This window comes from Haemaphysalis longicornis, unplaced genomic scaffold (assembly GCF_048455015.1).
Source record: "Haemaphysalis longicornis isolate Haplotype H1 unplaced genomic scaffold, Haemaphysalis longicornis Haplotype H1 scaffold_13, whole genome shotgun sequence".
NCBI lineage: Eukaryota > Metazoa > Arthropoda > Arachnida > Ixodida > Ixodidae > Haemaphysalis > Haemaphysalis longicornis.
In genome coordinates this window covers 1,566-18,837 of record NW_027526233.1, presented here as the reverse complement: position 1 = coordinate 18,837, position 17,272 = coordinate 1,566, and the positions used below count along the sequence as shown (strand labels likewise).

The window sequence follows — 17,272 nt, the reverse complement described above, 5'->3', positions numbered from 1 at the left end:
TTCCTTTCATGAAATATTTCAAGTAGATATATTAGATTCTCCATATCTTCCAAGTACGAGCCTCCTACGAGCCTCCTCCTTGGCAAAGTTTTGTTTTTTGAGGGAAATTATGAGTTTGCAAGAGTTTGAAAGTTTCAGACATTTGTATTCATGCAAATTCGATTGTCTTTGTACGAAACTTTGCCACAGTGAAGAGAACTTTGTTTACCAAGCATAGCAAGCCGTTAGAGCCCTCCAGCCCTGTAATTTGGCCCATCACAACATGAATTCCACAGCAGCATAGTTGATAGCACGACCATGGTAGCGGTGGTAGGCCTATCGGCCATCGGAGTGTCCAGGACGCCGGCCTTCTCTGACGCTTTCTGAAGCCCCGTTTCCTGCCTTCCTCAGCATTTGTGCCCAGATTGTGGGCATTGAAATTGCACTATTTCAGACCGGCCATGACATGAAAATGCGGAGAAAGCTCCATAAAACGATCGATCCGTACTACTCACGCCCATGGCCATCGGATCGGACAGCCATCAGGTGCCGGGCTGCGTGACTCAAAACGGTCCACATACGCCTTCCCTTTCTTGTTTTTCTTCTATTTTCTCGTGGAAATACGAGACTACGGCTGGCACAGCACGCACGACCGATTGCAGATGGCGGGGGGGCGCCGTGCTCTTGCATAGGACGGACAGGAGGAGGGCAGGCTTTTCTCTACTTATGGCGATTGACTAATTTCTTGTGGGAATTTTGACATGACCTTTTCAGGCTTAAAGTCCAAGAATGAAAATGCAACAACAATGATTTTTTTTCATAAAAGAAAAACGAACACGGCTTTTCGACTTGCACTCCGCTTAGGTAAATGGGCCATGTAGACAAAATACAAGTTTGCTTTGTTCTAAAGATTTAGTGTTTTATAGTGCCTTCAGTTCTTTTCATCAGCAAAAGGTCTTTATTTATTGATTTATTAAACATTTTAAGCCAAAATTTTGATGCTCCCGCTAAATCATGTGGGCGATTCCACGAGAGAACGAACATGCGTGTACACGACCATTTTTTGTTCATTCTGGTTTTTTTATTATATATGCGCGCAATATGGAAACCCCCGAAAGTCAAGTTTGTTTTCTCCTGAGGTGCGTAGTTCGGGAGAAAAAAATGTTTGAATGTGCCCGGAGCGCAGCGGTGGTTTCGGCAACTGCAGATTTTTCCAAGTTTGCGTCTCTGTGTACGTCAAGGAGTACAAGGGGTGTGTATAAAATGTTTTGGGCCATAAACTGGACCAGAATGCTAATCCGTGTAACGCAAAATCAGCGTCCTGCAGCGAACAAAAAATTAAAAAAAAAATCGTGAAATCGGCCCAGACGATAATTTGTTAGTGTTTTTGACGCCCCCTATCTACATTTCTTCTTTTCTGAAAAACATGTAAGTCGGCCATTTTATTAGCCATACGTATCTGAACGCATAAACTAAAGATGGTGTTTGTAGAAAATTTAGAAGTACTAAAAAAAATTGAATAACTTCGGCTCTTTTTCAGAAATTGCGCAAATTCAAAACTCAATATAAAAAAAACCCCATACTCGATTTTCTTCAAAATTGCGAAAATAAGACTCCTTTACTTGGACAACAAAACTGTGGAAAAACATGTTGCATCATTTTGTTGAGAACAAAGTTATAAGGGGCCAAACATGGGGCTCGCGCGACGCGTCCTGGCGCGCCGCGGTAAGTTCTGGCCGCTGTTGCAGGACGTTGCGCGGGTGTACACGGGTGGTAATTCATATTCCACTGCCACATGCCGGCACGGTCAATCTCTCTCCAGTATTCCCAAACGAAAAAAACTATTCTGGAGATTCTTCTGTTTTTTTTTGTTTTTTTTTCCGCCCGTTTCCCTAATGTGTTCTTTAACGAGCTAACTTTCTGGCCGATATCAGCTCGAAAGCGCTCCTTTGCGGCGCCAGTATTTTGCGGGATGCAAAACAAAAAAAAAACAAAGCTTCCTCCGATGCGCAGGCAACCGAAACAGATGGCGCTCGGGCAGTTACAAGGGAGGGAATGAATTGACCTTCAGACCCTAATCAGTTCCCCACCACGACGGGCGCATTTCCGCTGGTGGTGCATGGTGCGCTGGCGTCAGTACAGGGTATCCCACCGCATTCTTTGAGGCAAACATGAGAGAACGACCTTAAAAATAACTAACCAGGAAACAAACACCTGCACCACGGCTTACGAGGCCGTAGGAGGCTTTTCGGAGACGCCACGTGCACGCGAACCTATTTTACTGGAATGAGAATCAGGTGCGGTCGGGTACCTGGCTTCTTGACGTATTATTAAATTCCGGTCTGTTGTCATATTATTGCCGTATATTTATTGTTTAGTCACATATCACAAAGGCGAAGCGTACATTACAGTATTACTAGCGATTTTGATACGCTTGCGTACGAAAATTGCAGTAAGGGGAGGCTACTGCCCCGTCCTTTTCTGTCCTTCAACTCACTGGTTGATGGGCTCTCAACGGATGCTTCCCTTTGCTTTACTCTTGCCATATTTTTGTTTGCTTTTGACTCCTCCCCTTAAAAGTTTTTTTTTTTTTTTCATGGGTGGATGCTTTCGTTTGTGCCTAAGTGTTTGCACGTGGATTTGTGCGCGTGTTTGCTTGCTCGACTACCCGCACACTCTTATCCTGATAGATGTGGCAGGGGAAGCCTAGCGGATGTTGTTCTGAAAAAAAAAGTGTGACCCGTTCACCCACCCACAGTTCATTCCCGCCCAAGTCTTGCACTCACCCCAGCATGAAGTGTGCGTCTGCGTTTATTGTGCGAATGCCGACCTGTCTGCTTTGGCCCTGCAAAATGTTACAGGGGTTGACCGAAGAATGAGCAACTTAAAGGAGCTTTCTTTGCACCTCACCATCGACGCAGTGTTTCTTGGGCGCGTGCCGGCAATTCCCAATGTCCGACAACCTTACCATGTCCACTTTGAGCGTTTCGGACGAAGAAGACGTCACATACGCTGTATGGGAAATTGTTTCTCTGATAAAAAAGAGTCTACCGCCAGCTGCATTCGTGAAGGAGCTAGGCAAATGGGTCACCAAGTGGATTTCCCATGACTCTATTAGGCGGACCCAGGCCATTGCCATAAACGAAGCGAAAATATGCGAACGGCGATCAAGCATTGTACTGCACTTCGACTTCTCTGAAAATTGGACAGTTATTCTGCCAAATGAAGTCCAGTCGTACCACTGGCACAAAACACATGTTTCACTGTTTACGTGCGTTGTAACTACAAGAAAATCAGTTCAGAGCTTCGCAGTAGTTAGCGATCACATGCAACACGATACCGCACATGCATGCTATGCGCTCGCTCCACAAGGTGCACGAATGCCTGGAAGAAAGTGCCCCTGTGTACAGCTACGTTGTTTACGTTAGTGACGGTGCAGCCAGCCATTTCAAGAAGAAATATCAGCTGTACGAACGTTCCAGAGCAAACTACACGTCTGCGAAGTGGCTGTGCTTGACTGTATGAGCGCCCGAGGAAGCTGTGGTGCAGATATTATAAATATTTTACTTGAGTTGTATTCCCACACGTATGCCTTTTGCTGTGTTCCTGACTGTCAATAATTAATCACGATAGTCTGACAGCCAATTTCCAAACTTGTGTCTTTTTGCTTGAATAAATATTCTTGAGAAAAAACTGAAATACCTTCAGTAATTTACTCGTGCTGTGACCGAAGCGCCATAATAATAGAAAATTTCGACCACTCCTACCACTTCTACCCGATATAACCACCGGAAAAACTTTTCCTGTTGTTTCGAATCCTTCTTTCCTTTCCCTATAAGAAGAGTGGCGTTCGCAAAGGAGCGCTTTCGAGCTGGTATCGGCCAGAAAGTTAGCTCGTTAAAGAACAAATTAGGGAAACAGAGGCGGGCAAAAAAAAAAAAAAAAAAACAGAAGAATCTCCAGAATAGTTTTTTTTCGTTTGGGAATACTGGAAAGAGATTGACCGTGCCGGCATGTGGCAGTGGAATATGAATTACCGCCCGTGTACACCCGCGCAACGTCCGGCAACAGCGGCCAGAACTTACCGCGGCGCGCCAGGACGCGTCGCGCGAGCCCCATGTTTGGCCCCTTATAACTTTGTTCTTAACAAAATGATGCAACATGTTTTTCCACAGTTTTGTTGTCCAAGTAAAGGAGTCTTATTTTCGCAATTTCGAAGAAAATCGAGTATGGGGTTTTTTTTATATTGAGTTTTGAATTTGCGCAATTTCTGAAAAAGAGCCGAAGTTATTCAATTTTTTTTAGTACTTCTAAATTTTCTACAAACACTATCTTTTGTTTACGCGTTCAGATACGTATGGCCAATAAAATGGCCGACTTACAAGTTTTTCCGAAAAGAAGAAATGTAGATAGGGGGCGTCAAAAACACTAACAAATTATCGTCTGGGCCGATTTCACGATTTTTTGTTTAATTTTTTGTTCGCTGCAGGACGCTGATTTTGCGTTGTACAGATTAGCATTCTGGTCTAGTTTATGGCCCAAAACATTTTATACACACCCCTTGTACTCCTTGACGTACACAGAGACGCAAACTTGGAAAAATCTGCAGGTGCCGAAACCACCGCTGCGCTCCGGGCACATTCAAACATTTTTTTCTCCCGAACTACGCACCTCAGGAGAAAACAAACTTGATTTTCGGGGGTTTCCATATTGCGCGCATATATAATAAAAAAACCAGAATGAACAAAAAATGGTCGTGTACACGCATGTTCGTTCTCTCGTGGAATCGCCCATGTGTTTAAGGCACGTCGACAATGATGCATCCAGAGCAGGGCCTTGAAACTTAAGATCGCCTGCTGACCAGGGCTGCTACCATCTCATAGGCAGCCATTTGGTTGTCTTGTTTATCGCCCAGCCCTGAAATACTGCTGAAGTTAGCTGAAATGCTGGTGTTCGCGCTTAGCTTCTGGCTGGACTTCTATACCTGCTGTATTTTTCTTGGGGTTCATTTCCTAAGACGTAAGCTGTGACTCACCAAACATGTTCATGTAAGTGGTGTCAGTTGGTCAGTGTTGTGTCAGACAAGTGCAGCGCGTCTGGCGGCTGTGTCAGTCGGCACAGTCGCGCACTAACTGCTGCGTTGTTTACGTGTTTGTTCATAACTTGCATTGCTGTAAAATGAATATTTTACTTATATAAACCGTGCTTATAAACCGTGCCTGATTTGCGTTTGCTCTTGCCGGCCTTAGCCAATCTCACGGCTGGGCATGGGACATCATAGGTTCTGTTTCGGGAAATGAGCTAGTGGGTCGCATGGCCATTCCGTTTTTTCCTTTACCTTAAGAATGGTGTCGGCGTGATTCTGACGAGGCAGTCTTTCAAATCAAGCAAACTTGTGTTTGTCTGCATGGCCCCTTCAAGTGCCAGTCACCTAAACGTAGTCTTGCTCCTGTCAAAGAGGGATTGAAGGAGTGATCGCAGCCTTGTCATTTTCTCTGAACCTTAGCTTGTTCTCCAAAATCACAATGGCGAAATTCCTTCTACAACGAACGTTTTCGTGCACCTTGTGGATATCATTGTAGCGGGATTCAATTCTACAGCATAAGGCGATGTGGGGAGACTGTGGCAGCGAAACCTCGTTACAAGAGACATTAGAATGAGAACGATTTGGTTGGTTTTGCTATGTGTGCCGTGTTAGCAACGTTGCATACAAGGGACGTTGTTTGTGTGGCCAGTCCGTTGACGATCGCTTCCCACATAATGGACGCAGGCGATGATAGCGTGCTACCCGGGGTGCGGCACGCATTACGTGAAGCACGTGGACAACCCGAACAAGGACGGCCGCTGCATCACCAGCATCTACTACCTCAACAAGGACTGGGACGTCCAGGTATGCTGTGCTACTGCACTGTGATACATGTCCCAGTTATCCCAGTACCAACTTGCCCAACTTTCCACCCTAATTAACATACTAATCCCGTCGGTACGAAATTCCCGATGCAACGAAATATTTTCGCATCCCCGGCGAACGTCCATAGACGCCCGTGTATTTTATATCTCGCTGCAGCGAAACGTTTTTGGAAACTGATCCCGCGTTAACGAAATTCGCTGCAAGTTTGGTCAGCATTTTACCTACCCACTGTGTCCAAAAAGTGCTCAAATGCATTTTTTTGCACTCGAAGTGCGTAAACTTCTGCCACAGCACGCTTGCGTGGCCGCCGCCATATTTGTTTACAAAAGACCGCGCAGCCGGTGGCCGTGGAAGCAGCTTCGCAGCGGCACCACCAGGGGGCTACACATGGTGGCTCAAGTCGAGGCTTTGGCTTGGGCTACGCTAGCCCGCTACCGCTGAACGTTTGTTGTGTGTGTGCAGCGATCGGCATGTTTGCTCTCGGTAAGATGCCTTCGCCAGCCCAAAAGTGGAGGTTTTTATCACTACGAGATATGGCAGCCATCATCGCGCAAGTGGAGGATGGGAGTATAAAGGGAGGATTGTGCAGACGAGTTTGGAAACGCCTGCTGTCACGATTTGGCCCGCATTCGTGAACGTGGGAGGGTCGGGGTACCCTCCAGCCGAGTGACGACTCGCAGCGTGCTGGTGGTGACGGTGACTGACCGAGAGCGGCTGTGCTCGTCAGGGTTTATTGGTCAGCCATGCACAATGCTTCCCACTGAGCCTGGTGGGGGCACCGAACGTAGCGGCCAACGAATATTAGGGTCGGGGGGGCGCCACACACTTGTCACAACCCTCACCCCCAAGTTTGTTTGTCCCACACAAACACAAAACAACGGCTCTCACCGTGACGAGTAGCGGTTCGGCGGTCTCCGCTGTCTTTCACTCCGCCTGAGCACAGGTGTCGATGTCGGTGTGGCAGCATTGGGTGCTGCCTGTGTCACTCTTGCACCGTCCGCCAGCCTTGCAGGTGTCACCGGAACTTGCACGTGGCACCACAGTGGCGCGAGTAGCACCAGCCACTGGTGCTGTGCTGGGAGCGGCCGGTGTAGTTGGCTCCCCTGCTTGCTGGCTTCCTGAGGGGGCGGCTGAGGTTGCCAGGCGAGGCCTCACATGGTCCGCGTGCCGGTGCCACGTGGTCCTGTCCAACATGCGAACGAGCAGTGACGACGCACTGGCAGGAGAGACCACATGCCCGGCGGACCAGGCTGGACCAAGCCGGAAGTTCCTGGCGAAGACCGGAGCCCCAGACTCCGGCAACAGCCAAGGACGGCAACCTTGGTCAGCCGCCAGCTTCTGCTTGAGCTGCTTCAGGAGCGCTGTGGACCGGAGGTCGGGGTGTAACACGTCCAACGGTGTCTTCACCATCCGGCCCAACAGGAGCTCGCAGGGGGCACGGCCCGTGACGTTGTGGGGTGTGGTCCGGTACTGGAAGAGGAACCGGGCAACCTGCGTCCGGAAATCCCCAGCCTTGCTCTTCTTGAGCTTGTCCTTCACCGTTTGCACCACCCACTCCGCAGCACCATTTGACGCCGGGTGGTACGGCGGAACCATCATCCGACGGATTCCGTTCTTCATCAGCCAGGCCAGGTACTACTCGCTTGTGAAAGCAGGTCCGTTGTCGGACACGATGACGTCCGGCAACCCCTGGGCTGCGAAGACTTCTTGCAACGCCGCAATGGTTGCTCCTGCCGAGGGAGTGGTGACTGGCAGTACCTCCACCCACTTGGAGTAGGCGTCCACCACCACCAGGAAGTAGTGGCCCTTGAAGGGGCCCCCGAAGTCCACGTGCAGGCGGGACCAGGGTCTCTCCGGGAACGGCCAGGGGGTGACCTCCACATGGCGCGAGGCTCGCTGGTTCTCCTGGCAGACTTGGCAGCTCTGCACCATGCGAGCAATGTCCTGGTCCAGGCCAGGCCACCAAACGTGGGACCGGGCCACCATCTTGCAGGGTGCGCACAGGTCCTTGAAATCCTTGAAAACCCTTGAAATTGAAAGTTGCGTTTTCAAGGCCTTGAAAGTGCTGGAAGTTCTCTGCCTTCCTTGAAAACCCTTGAATTCTGAGGGTTTTCACGGGCTCGGTTGTGCAGCTCCCATTTTATGGCGGTTGAGCGTGGATTCGGCAAAATTCGGTGCTTACCGCTTTCCATGACTTTGGGATCGCGAAGTCAAACTGGTCAAACCAGTTAAACCAACTTCCTGCGCGAAAAAAAAAACAAGCGCGCGGTTGCACCATTTTTTTTTGGCTTGCTTCGACTTTGGGGTTGGCCAGAAGCCATAAGTTGCCACAATGGGGCTAAAGAGTCTTCGTAAAAAAGAAAAGCTGCACCAGCATGGTTTTTTGTAACGAAAAGGCAGTTACACAAATCAAGCACGTATCATAAGTTAAATTTACAGTATTTAACTGCTTCTTTTGGATTCGTCTTGAGCGGGATTTATTGGCGACCCATTAAAAAGGCATTGTCTGTTGGCCACATTGTGCTGTCTTCTTCCCTCGTGTGCTTATGGTGCGCATAGTGATCCAGTGATTCGTGCATTCAAATGGCATAGTTCAGAATAATGCCTGGGAAGTGTAAGTTTCAAAGCGCTTGGCTCAGCAATGACGATTATAAGCTTTGGGTTGCGCCGGGTACATCAGACCCTCACTGCGCAAAATGCACACGCTGCAGAAAGATGTTTGACATCGCTTCGATGGGCGAATCTGCTCTAAGCGCCGTGAAATAATGCAAATGGCAGCTGGAAACTCGATGCAGAACTATCTGGCAACAAGCACAAGCGGGTGGACCACTGGCTCGGCTCCATCTACCCCGCGCCTGCAAATCACACGAGGTGCTTACCGATGCGGAAATTCTCTGGACAATGAAAGTGGTCACCTCCCACTACTCGTACAGACTTGTTCAAGCGGATGTTTCCTGACAGCGACGTTTTCCTGCGGGGAGAAAAAACGCGCCTATGTGGCATGTCATGGGCTCAGGCCGTTTTTCTTGTCGTGCATGCAACAAGAGGTAGAGAAGTGTGACTATTACGTCGTGCTTTTTGACGAGTCGGGAAACGACTTCCTGCAAGAGAAGCAGATGGACGTGGGACTCGTCACACAGGGTGGCCACCAGATATTACACATTATGGGGCATTCCACGGCAGAGGATATTCGGGAAGTGCTTCTAAGGGCCTTGGAGCCTTTGCCACTTGGCAAGGTTCTTCAGATCTGGATGGACGGGCCAAACGTTAACCTGAAGTTCTTCAGGAACATGCAAGTGCACTTGCAGGAAAACCATGAGGACGTGTGGCCTGCATGCCATCCACCATGCCTCCAGGGCTGGTGTTACAGCGAGCAAGTGGGGCATTGACATTTTTGTTGGCAAGCCTGAGGGCACTCTTCCGAGACTCACCAGCACGAAGGGACCGTGACCAACCAGGACACATTTCCGCTGCACTTTGTGGCCCATCGATGGGTGGAAAACACAATGTTTGTCATTGAAAGAGCTTTGCTTCTCTGGAATGACATAAAGAAATACTATGTGGAGTCTGCAAGGAGTAAGCAGGTGAGCTTACCAAAGTGTGCATCCTTTGAAAATGTGCACAGCTTTTGTCGTGACCCCTTGACTCTGGCAAAACTGAACTTTGCTCTCAGTGTTGCTTCCATTCTTCAGTCGTTCTTGAAAGACTACCAGTCCGACAAGCCAATGAACTTCTTTCTTGGTAGAGACCTTCAAAGTGTTGTGCGGAAGCTCCTTGCAAAGTTCATGAAGGCTTCAGTGTTGTCTTCATTGGCGGGGGTTGGTGGTTTGCTCAGGGTGGATAACCCTAATAACAGGGGTGAGACAGCTGCGCATATTGCGCACTTTTGATACAAGTCTGCTTTCCTGCGCCAGGCTGCTCCAAAAGCTTGAAAATTGCAAAAATTGCGCCAAACTGCTCCAAAACAGTCTGAGAGCCAAGGATTTTAACGCTCCCGCCAGTTTCAGTGGGTAAAAATGCTTACTGACGGCATAATTTTCCAGCACCCCCAAGGTGATCCTGTTTGTAAAGATAAAAAACCCGCATAAAATTGTCCCCAAGATACCGTATTTACACGATTGTAAGACGACCCTTTTTTCAAATTTGACAATCCAATGTTGGGGGGTCGTCTTAGAATTGAAATCGAACCATGTACCGCTTGCAACGACAAGAGAGACAAGAAATCAGGGGTGCTTCGAGGTGCGGACGGCTTTGCACGCTCATTTCCACGGTTACGGTAACCATTTCATACATTCTGGCGTCAATAAAAATGATGCACCTTTTGTAAGTTGGACCTAGAGCGACTAACCTCCCACTATCGCGTTCAGAAGTGTACTAAGCAACGTGATATGATAGTGGCTACGTTTGCACCGTGCATTGAATAAAGGGATTCGCTAATACTCATTTTGTTTATTAGAGACCACGATGATAAAGCCGGTCGTGTTAGAGACGAACAAAATGCTTCGTGAAAGCGAGTAACGTGCTCACGAAAATTGCGAGCGGCTGCTTCCGTCAGCCGCCATGTTGTTTTAATCACGATCGCGCGTGGCTGCTGCCGGTTGCTTCGATTGTCATCTCGAATAGTTTCCCGCTCAACCCAAAGCGCATAGTTTTCCGCGTGCTTATACAAAAGCTTTTCTTTTTTTAGCATCTACTGCGCGCATTACGAGTGCCTTTATGACGACTGCACGGCTCTTGAGGGAGCACCGATAATCGATGGAAGAGCCGCCGTAGGGGGGTATTGGTAGTTGACGGAAGAGCTTCTCTTTGTGATACAATTTTCTAAGCGGGCGCGTCGCTGCGTGCTCCTGTCGCTTGTGTCCACGACCGGCTTCCTCGAGTCACTTCTGTCTGACATGAGTGCCGTAGGCTCGAAGAACACTCGGCGCTCGTTTACGGCAGCGTTTAAGCGGGCTGCTATTCTTCATGCTGAGGAAACAAACTGTGCAGCAGGACGGAAGTTCGGAATCGGTGAATGTGTGGTGCGGAAGTGGCGGCTTCAGCGCGAGGAAATTTTCTCATGCGACTCCAAGCGCCGTGGCTTTCGCGGGCCGAAGTCTGGCCGCTTTCCGGAACTAGAGACGAAGCTTGCTGCCTACGTGACTGACCTACGCGATCGATCGCTGTCGGTCACCGGCGAAATGGTCACGCAGCAAGCCCGTGTCTACGCTGTTCAGGCAGGGATACCAAGGTCTCAATTCAAAGCTAGTAGGGCCTGGGCGTCTAAATTTATGAAGAGGGCTGGTTTTTCTCTACGTCGCCGCACCAGCGTGTGCCAGAAGTTGCCGGCCGCATACGAGGAGAAAGTCCTCGCCTTCCATAGGCACTTCCTCAAACTCCGCGACACCCGACGGTACTGGCTTGGCCAAATCGGCAATGCCGACCAAACTCCCGTCTACTTTGACATGACGAGCAACATGACAGTGAGCGTGAAGGGTGCACGCGATGTCAACCTACTTACAACGGGCAACGAAAAGCTCCGTTTCACTGTAATGTTGCCGTGCTTGGCTGATGGCACCAAACTCCGCCCGTACATCGTCTTCAAACGGAAGACGATGCCTAAAGAGGCACTTCCCAAAGGCGTGGTGGTACGGGTGAATGAAAAGGGTTTCATGACGGACGACACGGTCGTGGAATGGTTCCGTCTAGTGTGGCTCCTGAGGCCGGGGGCATCCCTCAAGAAAGACATCCCCAACATGCTAGTGTTGGACTCATTCAGAGGCCACCTTACCGCCAAGGTAAAAGCGGTGCTCCAGAAGGAGCATACTGACATGCTCGTCATCCCCGGTGGCTTGACGGTGCAGCTTGAGCCTCTCGACGTGGGGGTCAACAAGCCTTTTAAAGACCTCCTGCGCCGCGAATACGAGTGGATTTCATCAGGAAGCCGCGAACTTACGCCAAGCGGGCGTGTGAGGAGAGCCTCCCTGGCTATTGTGTGCGGGTGGGTCCTCTCCGCATGGGCAGCTGTACCACGCGATGCCGTGGTGCGGTCGTTCGCGAAGTGACTCACACTTGACGACGACGTGCTGTGGGACTGCAGCAGCAATGACGGCAGCAGCACCAGCGAGGGCGACGCCAGCGACGATGAGTAATCCTCCGCAACCACGTGAATAAATTTCCCTTGCGTAAAATGCGCACGTTTTTTTTTTTTTTGAGATGCGATTTTGGGGGGGTCGTCTTACATTCGAGTCGTCTTACAATCGTGTAAATACGGTAGTTTTTTCGAAGGTCACCATGTCGGGTTGCACATGTTATATTCTGTGTTTTTTTTTTTTAAGTTTTCCCATGGAAAACAATTGTAAAGTTCTGTAGAAAAAATACGTATGTGTACTCAGGCAACAAACTACTGGTGAAAATTGATGAAAAGACGGCAATTTTCGGAGCGCCGTATCTCCAGAACGGCAATACTGGGCGCCGCCATCTTGATGTGGTGAATATTGGAAAACATGGCCGTCGGGCGAAGCAGTTGCTCGTGGTTCAGGCAGAGTGCTCTTCACCGATTTCTACTGTGGTTTTGGTAATGGGGGTGGCGTGGTTTTCATTTAGTCGTTTGATCTGGTGAGGAAAGTTGCGTGACTCGCAGAACGGGAGTTCATCAAAAACAACGTGGGGCCCGTGATTTCACCGTGTTTCGGCCTCGAGTGAGAGGCGCGGTGCGTGAAGTGAAATTTCGGACTCATTGCGGTGTTATAATAAAACGCTAAGTTATTGCTGCCCTTGACAGCAAGCTTGCGAGTGGCGGAAATGAGACGATCGACACTGCAGAATTGGCGGCGCAGGCTACATAGCCGCAAAATGTTCAAGCAGTGGCCGATAGCGGGACGGGCTATTATTGCACGCTAGTAATAATTGTTTATCTATCTGAAGTGAAATTTAATGCCAAGAGGGAGGTGGCTAAACATACCAACGTTATTCAAATTGCGATCGTAGTCAATGCGCACCTTGGGGATTCAAATGGGAGGGCTGGTGGGGTGCGAAGATTGTCACCTCGCTTTGCGCAACTTTTGCCATGCCTCTACAATTGTGTGTAAAGCCGAGTCTGGGATAACAAAAATAATAATTTCAGCATTCACATGATAATGAAAATGCCTTACGATTGCTTAGTTTTCGATTCAATGTTTTCAACGGCACTCCATGCTATCTATGCATAGAGCCTAAGAATTTATAAATGGCTTGTAAAAAGGTAGCGCAGTTCGTGCCTTGTGATACTGTAGTAGAAAATACTTCATTGAAAGGCTGTTTCAGTGTTATGTACGTTCAAAACCCCATTAAAAAGTGCACCACCCCCCCTTCCCCCACCCCCCGAGTTGCCAAAAATTTGATTTTAAGGCTCCTAAGGTGACGGAATAAATGTCGTCATTCTGCTCCAAATCAAGGTTCTTCTGCTCCAAAATCGAGATTTCGCTGCTCCAAAAACTGCTCCCAAATCTGAATCGGCTGTCTCACCCCTGCTAATAACCACACTGCGCTTGATGAAGTGGATATCGGCCCCAAATGCGTACAAGCACTCAAAGATTCGAAAGCAAGTCCGAAGGATGCATTTCAATTCAGAATGGAGTGTAAACAATTTCTGGCAGCTGTGACCAAGAAAATACTGGAACGAAGTCCCCTGAAGTCGTCCATGGTTAGAAACCTGTCTTCCCTTGACCCCCAGATGATGTGCTCGAAGCCAGATCAGTGCCTGGTGGGTTTAAGGAAGGTGTTGGACGTCTTGACCATGGCAGGAAGACTGAGTGACAGCCAACGAGAAGGTGTACTGGCAGAATACACTGAATTACTGCAAGAGTCTAAGCACGAGCTTCGTCTGTTTGGAAGGAGCGTAAGCAGGCTGGATGAGTTCTTTCGTGACCTCTTGGGCTTCAATGCCTCATACAAAGAACTGCGGAAAGCAGTCAGGCTGTTGCTTGTTTTGAGCCATGGGCTGTCGAACGGGGGTTCAGCATCGAACGCCAGATCTCCGTAGAGAATCTGAAAGGTTTGCCATACGTTTCACACTGTGTCATATGTGACACAGTGGAGAGGGCAGGTGGGACTCTGAACGTTCCTATCTCAAAAGAACTCAGAGTAGCTGTGTCCGCAGCGAGGCAGCATTACAGTGCACACTTGGAATCGCAAAAGAAACAGTGCCAGGAAAACTTCCAGCAGACAAAATGGCAGAGAATTATGGAAGAAGTTGAAGGCCTGCAGATGAAGAAAAAGAAGCTTGAGGCAGATGAATATGCAGAAAAGGCTGAAGCAACCGCTGACATCAAGGACGTGGTGAAATCAAACAGCCTGAGAAAGACCGCAAGAGCCAAGGCTGAATAACTCAGCAGCATTAAGAAGCAAATAGAAAGCAAACTTAAAGACCTGCCCTGAGCTTAAGAACTTCATCTAGTCGATTGAAACTGTGCAATCTAGTCGAATCAAGTTTAACGTGCAATAAGTTCAAGTGAAGTCACTTTTCTTTGTTCTGTTCAATAAAATGTAACGTGATTGATCTACCGTAGTGTTCTTCCATTTTTTGAAAGGTCCTTGAAAAGTCCTTGAATTTTTTTCTTGAAAACCTGTACGAACCCTGTCTTGGTCTTCTCCACGCCTGGATGACCCGCGTACAGCAACTGCAGGACCCTGGACCGCAGGCTCTGCGGAATCACCACCCTGGAACCCCACAGCAGGCAGCCCTGCTGCAGGCTCAGCTTGGCGGCCTTGTGGCTGTATGTACGCTCCGCCAACTCCTCCCCTCGGGACACCGCTTTGACCACCTGCGACAGGACTGGGTCCCGGCTGGTCGCCTGCGACACTGCCGATCTGGACAGCACCTCCGGGTAGGCGTGCTCCAGCATGAACACTTCGGCAGGTTCAGGAACAGCAGCAGACAGCTCCGGCAGGGGCAGTCGGCTCAGGGCGTCAGCAGGTGCCAGGTCCTTTCCCGGACGGTAGACCAGCCGGTAGTCGTAGGCCTCGGGGCCCAGCGCACCACTCGAGGTGATGCCCCAGCAGTCCCAGCAGCGGCTTGTGGTTCGTGACCCCTCAAACTTTCGGCCCCACAGGTACTGGTGGAAGCGCTCGACCCCGAACATGAGCGCCAGGCCTTCCTTGTCCAGCTGGCTGTACCGCTGTTCTGCAGCATGAAGCCGACGGGACGCAAATGACACAGGGCGTTCCTGGCCATTCTTCTCCCGGTGGGCCAGGGCGGCTCGCACGCCGTACGGCGACGCATCTACGGTCCGTACGACAGGCTTGGCCGGATCGAAGTGCACCAGCACAAGAGCCTTGGTGATGAGCTCCTTGCTGCGCTGGAAGGCCAAGTCCTGCTCCTTCTTCCAGGCCCACTTCTGTCCATCTCGAAGCTTAAGATGCTTAAGCTTTACATGCGACGACAGGTTCGGCAGGAAGCTTCTGTAGAAGTTTACAAGGCCGAGGTAGCTCGGCAGCTCCTTCTTGTTCTGGGGCTTGGGCGCCTTGAGCACCGCCTCAACCTTGCGGGGTGCCGGGGCCAGTCCAGCCTGGTACTCAACGCTGGGGGCCAAGAAAATGCACTTCTCCAGCTTGAGCTTCAGCCCGGCATCCTGTAATTGTGCCAGGCTGTTGTGTAGGCTCTGCAGGTGGTCCTCGTTGTCTGTACCGGTCACCAGGATGTCCTCCAAGTACACAGCCACGTGCCCCTGAACAGGTTGTCCATCTCCCTCTGGAAAATGGCAGGTGCTGAGGCTACGCCGAACGGTAGGCGCATGTACTGGAAGAGTCCCAACGTCGTACCAGCACCAGCTGCTGGTACGCATCTCTGAGGTCCAGCTTGGTGAACTTCTGTCCTCCAGACAGCGCCAGCCAGAGATGTTCAATGCGTGGCAGCGGGTACCTCTCCACGGTAGCGACGGGGTTGATGGTGACCTTGAAGTCCCCGCAGATCCTAACACTGCCGTCTTGCTTGAGGACTGGCATGATGGGAGCGGCCCACTCCGACGACGTGACGGGCACCAGGATGTCGTCTAGCTGCAGCCGATGCAGCTCCTGGGTGACCCCATCCTTCAGGGCAAACGGCAGCAGGCGCGGCTTGAAACACCGGGGCTGGGCTCCCTCTGGGACATGGATGCTAGCCTCCCTGCCGGTGAATGTGCCCACCCCAGGCTGGAACAGGGTCTTGAACTTGGTCAGGAGGCCTGGGACGTCTTCCACCGCACGCACTGCTTCCTGGTACTCCGGCAGCCGCACACCCAAAGCCTCGATCCAGTTCCGGCCCAACAGCGTTGGCAACGACCCCTTGGCAGGGGCACGGTGGCCTCCCTGTCGCCAAGGCGAATGCTGACCTGGGCTTGACCCTCGACCTGGGCGAGCTGTCCGGAGTAGCTGCGCAGCATTACGCCCGACGCCTCGACGGACACGCCAGGGAAGGTGCGCCTGAAGGCTTTCCCGGCCATGGCCCCCGCTGGCCCCCGTGTCCAGCATCATTGAAAGTATGTTCGTGTATGTCCGTGTGCCACATGTCAAAAATCTGCGGGTCTTTGGCCACGACGTGAAGCCTAGCCGTTCATGAACCCGAAGCTGCTGCCGCACGCCCCTGCCGACTTCCTTGGCCGTGGGCTGGCGCGGAACTTGTGCTCGACGGCGGCTGCTGCTTTCGTCCGTTCGCCGTCCCCCCTCGGCACGCCCGAGCAATGTGCCCAGTTCTACCACACGCAAAGCACTCCGCTTGCGCAAACTGGCACTGTGAGGGGGGGTGGTCACCACCACAACGACTGCACCTGCCATGCCGTGTCACCATCTTGTTCACCGCCACTTCCGTCGACGGTGAGCCGGCTGCACGCGCTATCTCGCCCGCGTCCTTGGTCGCAGCATCCATCGCCAGTGCTGCCTTCACGGCGTCGTCCAGCGAGGGGTCGGGAAGCTCCAGGAGTTGCGCCTGCAAGGCGGGGTTGTTGATGCCGCAGACGAAATGGGCCCTGAGCAGCGAGTCGAGCTGCTCCCCGAAGGCGCAGCCACTCGCTAACCCTCGCAGCACTGCGACGAACTGCCCGAGCGTCTCTCCATCTTGGCGGCTCTGGTTGTTGTAGCGGAAGCTCTCCTATAACGTCGACGGGGCCGGGCTGAAATGCGAGCGTAGCGTCGCGAGCAGCTCACCCAGCGACTTGTCATGCGGCATGGCCGGCTTGAGGAGGTCGAGCAGGAGAGCGAAGATGCAGGTCCCGCAGCTGTCGAGGAAAATGTCGCGTGGTTTTGCCTCGGGTGTGTCGTTTGCCCTGAAAAACACACCGACTTGTTCCTCGTAGACCAACCAGGCGGACCCTTCACCCTCGAATGGCTCGAGCCTCCCGTACAGCGGCATGACGTAATGGCGGCCGGCGTGAGGGGGTGGTGTCTCGG

General features: G+C 51.0%; 1 protein-coding gene across 4 annotated transcripts in view; it reads left to right on the top strand.

The window, feature by feature from the left end:
* Positions 1-14,952, top strand: part of LOC144164191 (egl nine homolog 1-like) — a 59,802-nt gene extending 44,850 nt beyond the window's left edge. For 3 of the 4 annotated variants that reach the window (XM_077694699.1, XM_077694697.1, XM_077694698.1), the window contains 2 exons: positions 5,750-5,869; positions 14,527-14,952. In XM_077694699.1, the coding sequence (XP_077550825.1) occupies positions 5,750-5,869; positions 14,527-14,937 (531 nt within the window). In that variant the 3' untranslated portion in view covers positions 14,938-14,952. Of the gene's footprint in view, positions 1-5,749; positions 5,870-6,894; positions 6,961-14,526 lie in introns of those variants that run through there. The other variant, XM_077694700.1, reaches the window with a different exon arrangement.
* Positions 14,953-17,272: the final 2,320 nt, after the last annotated feature.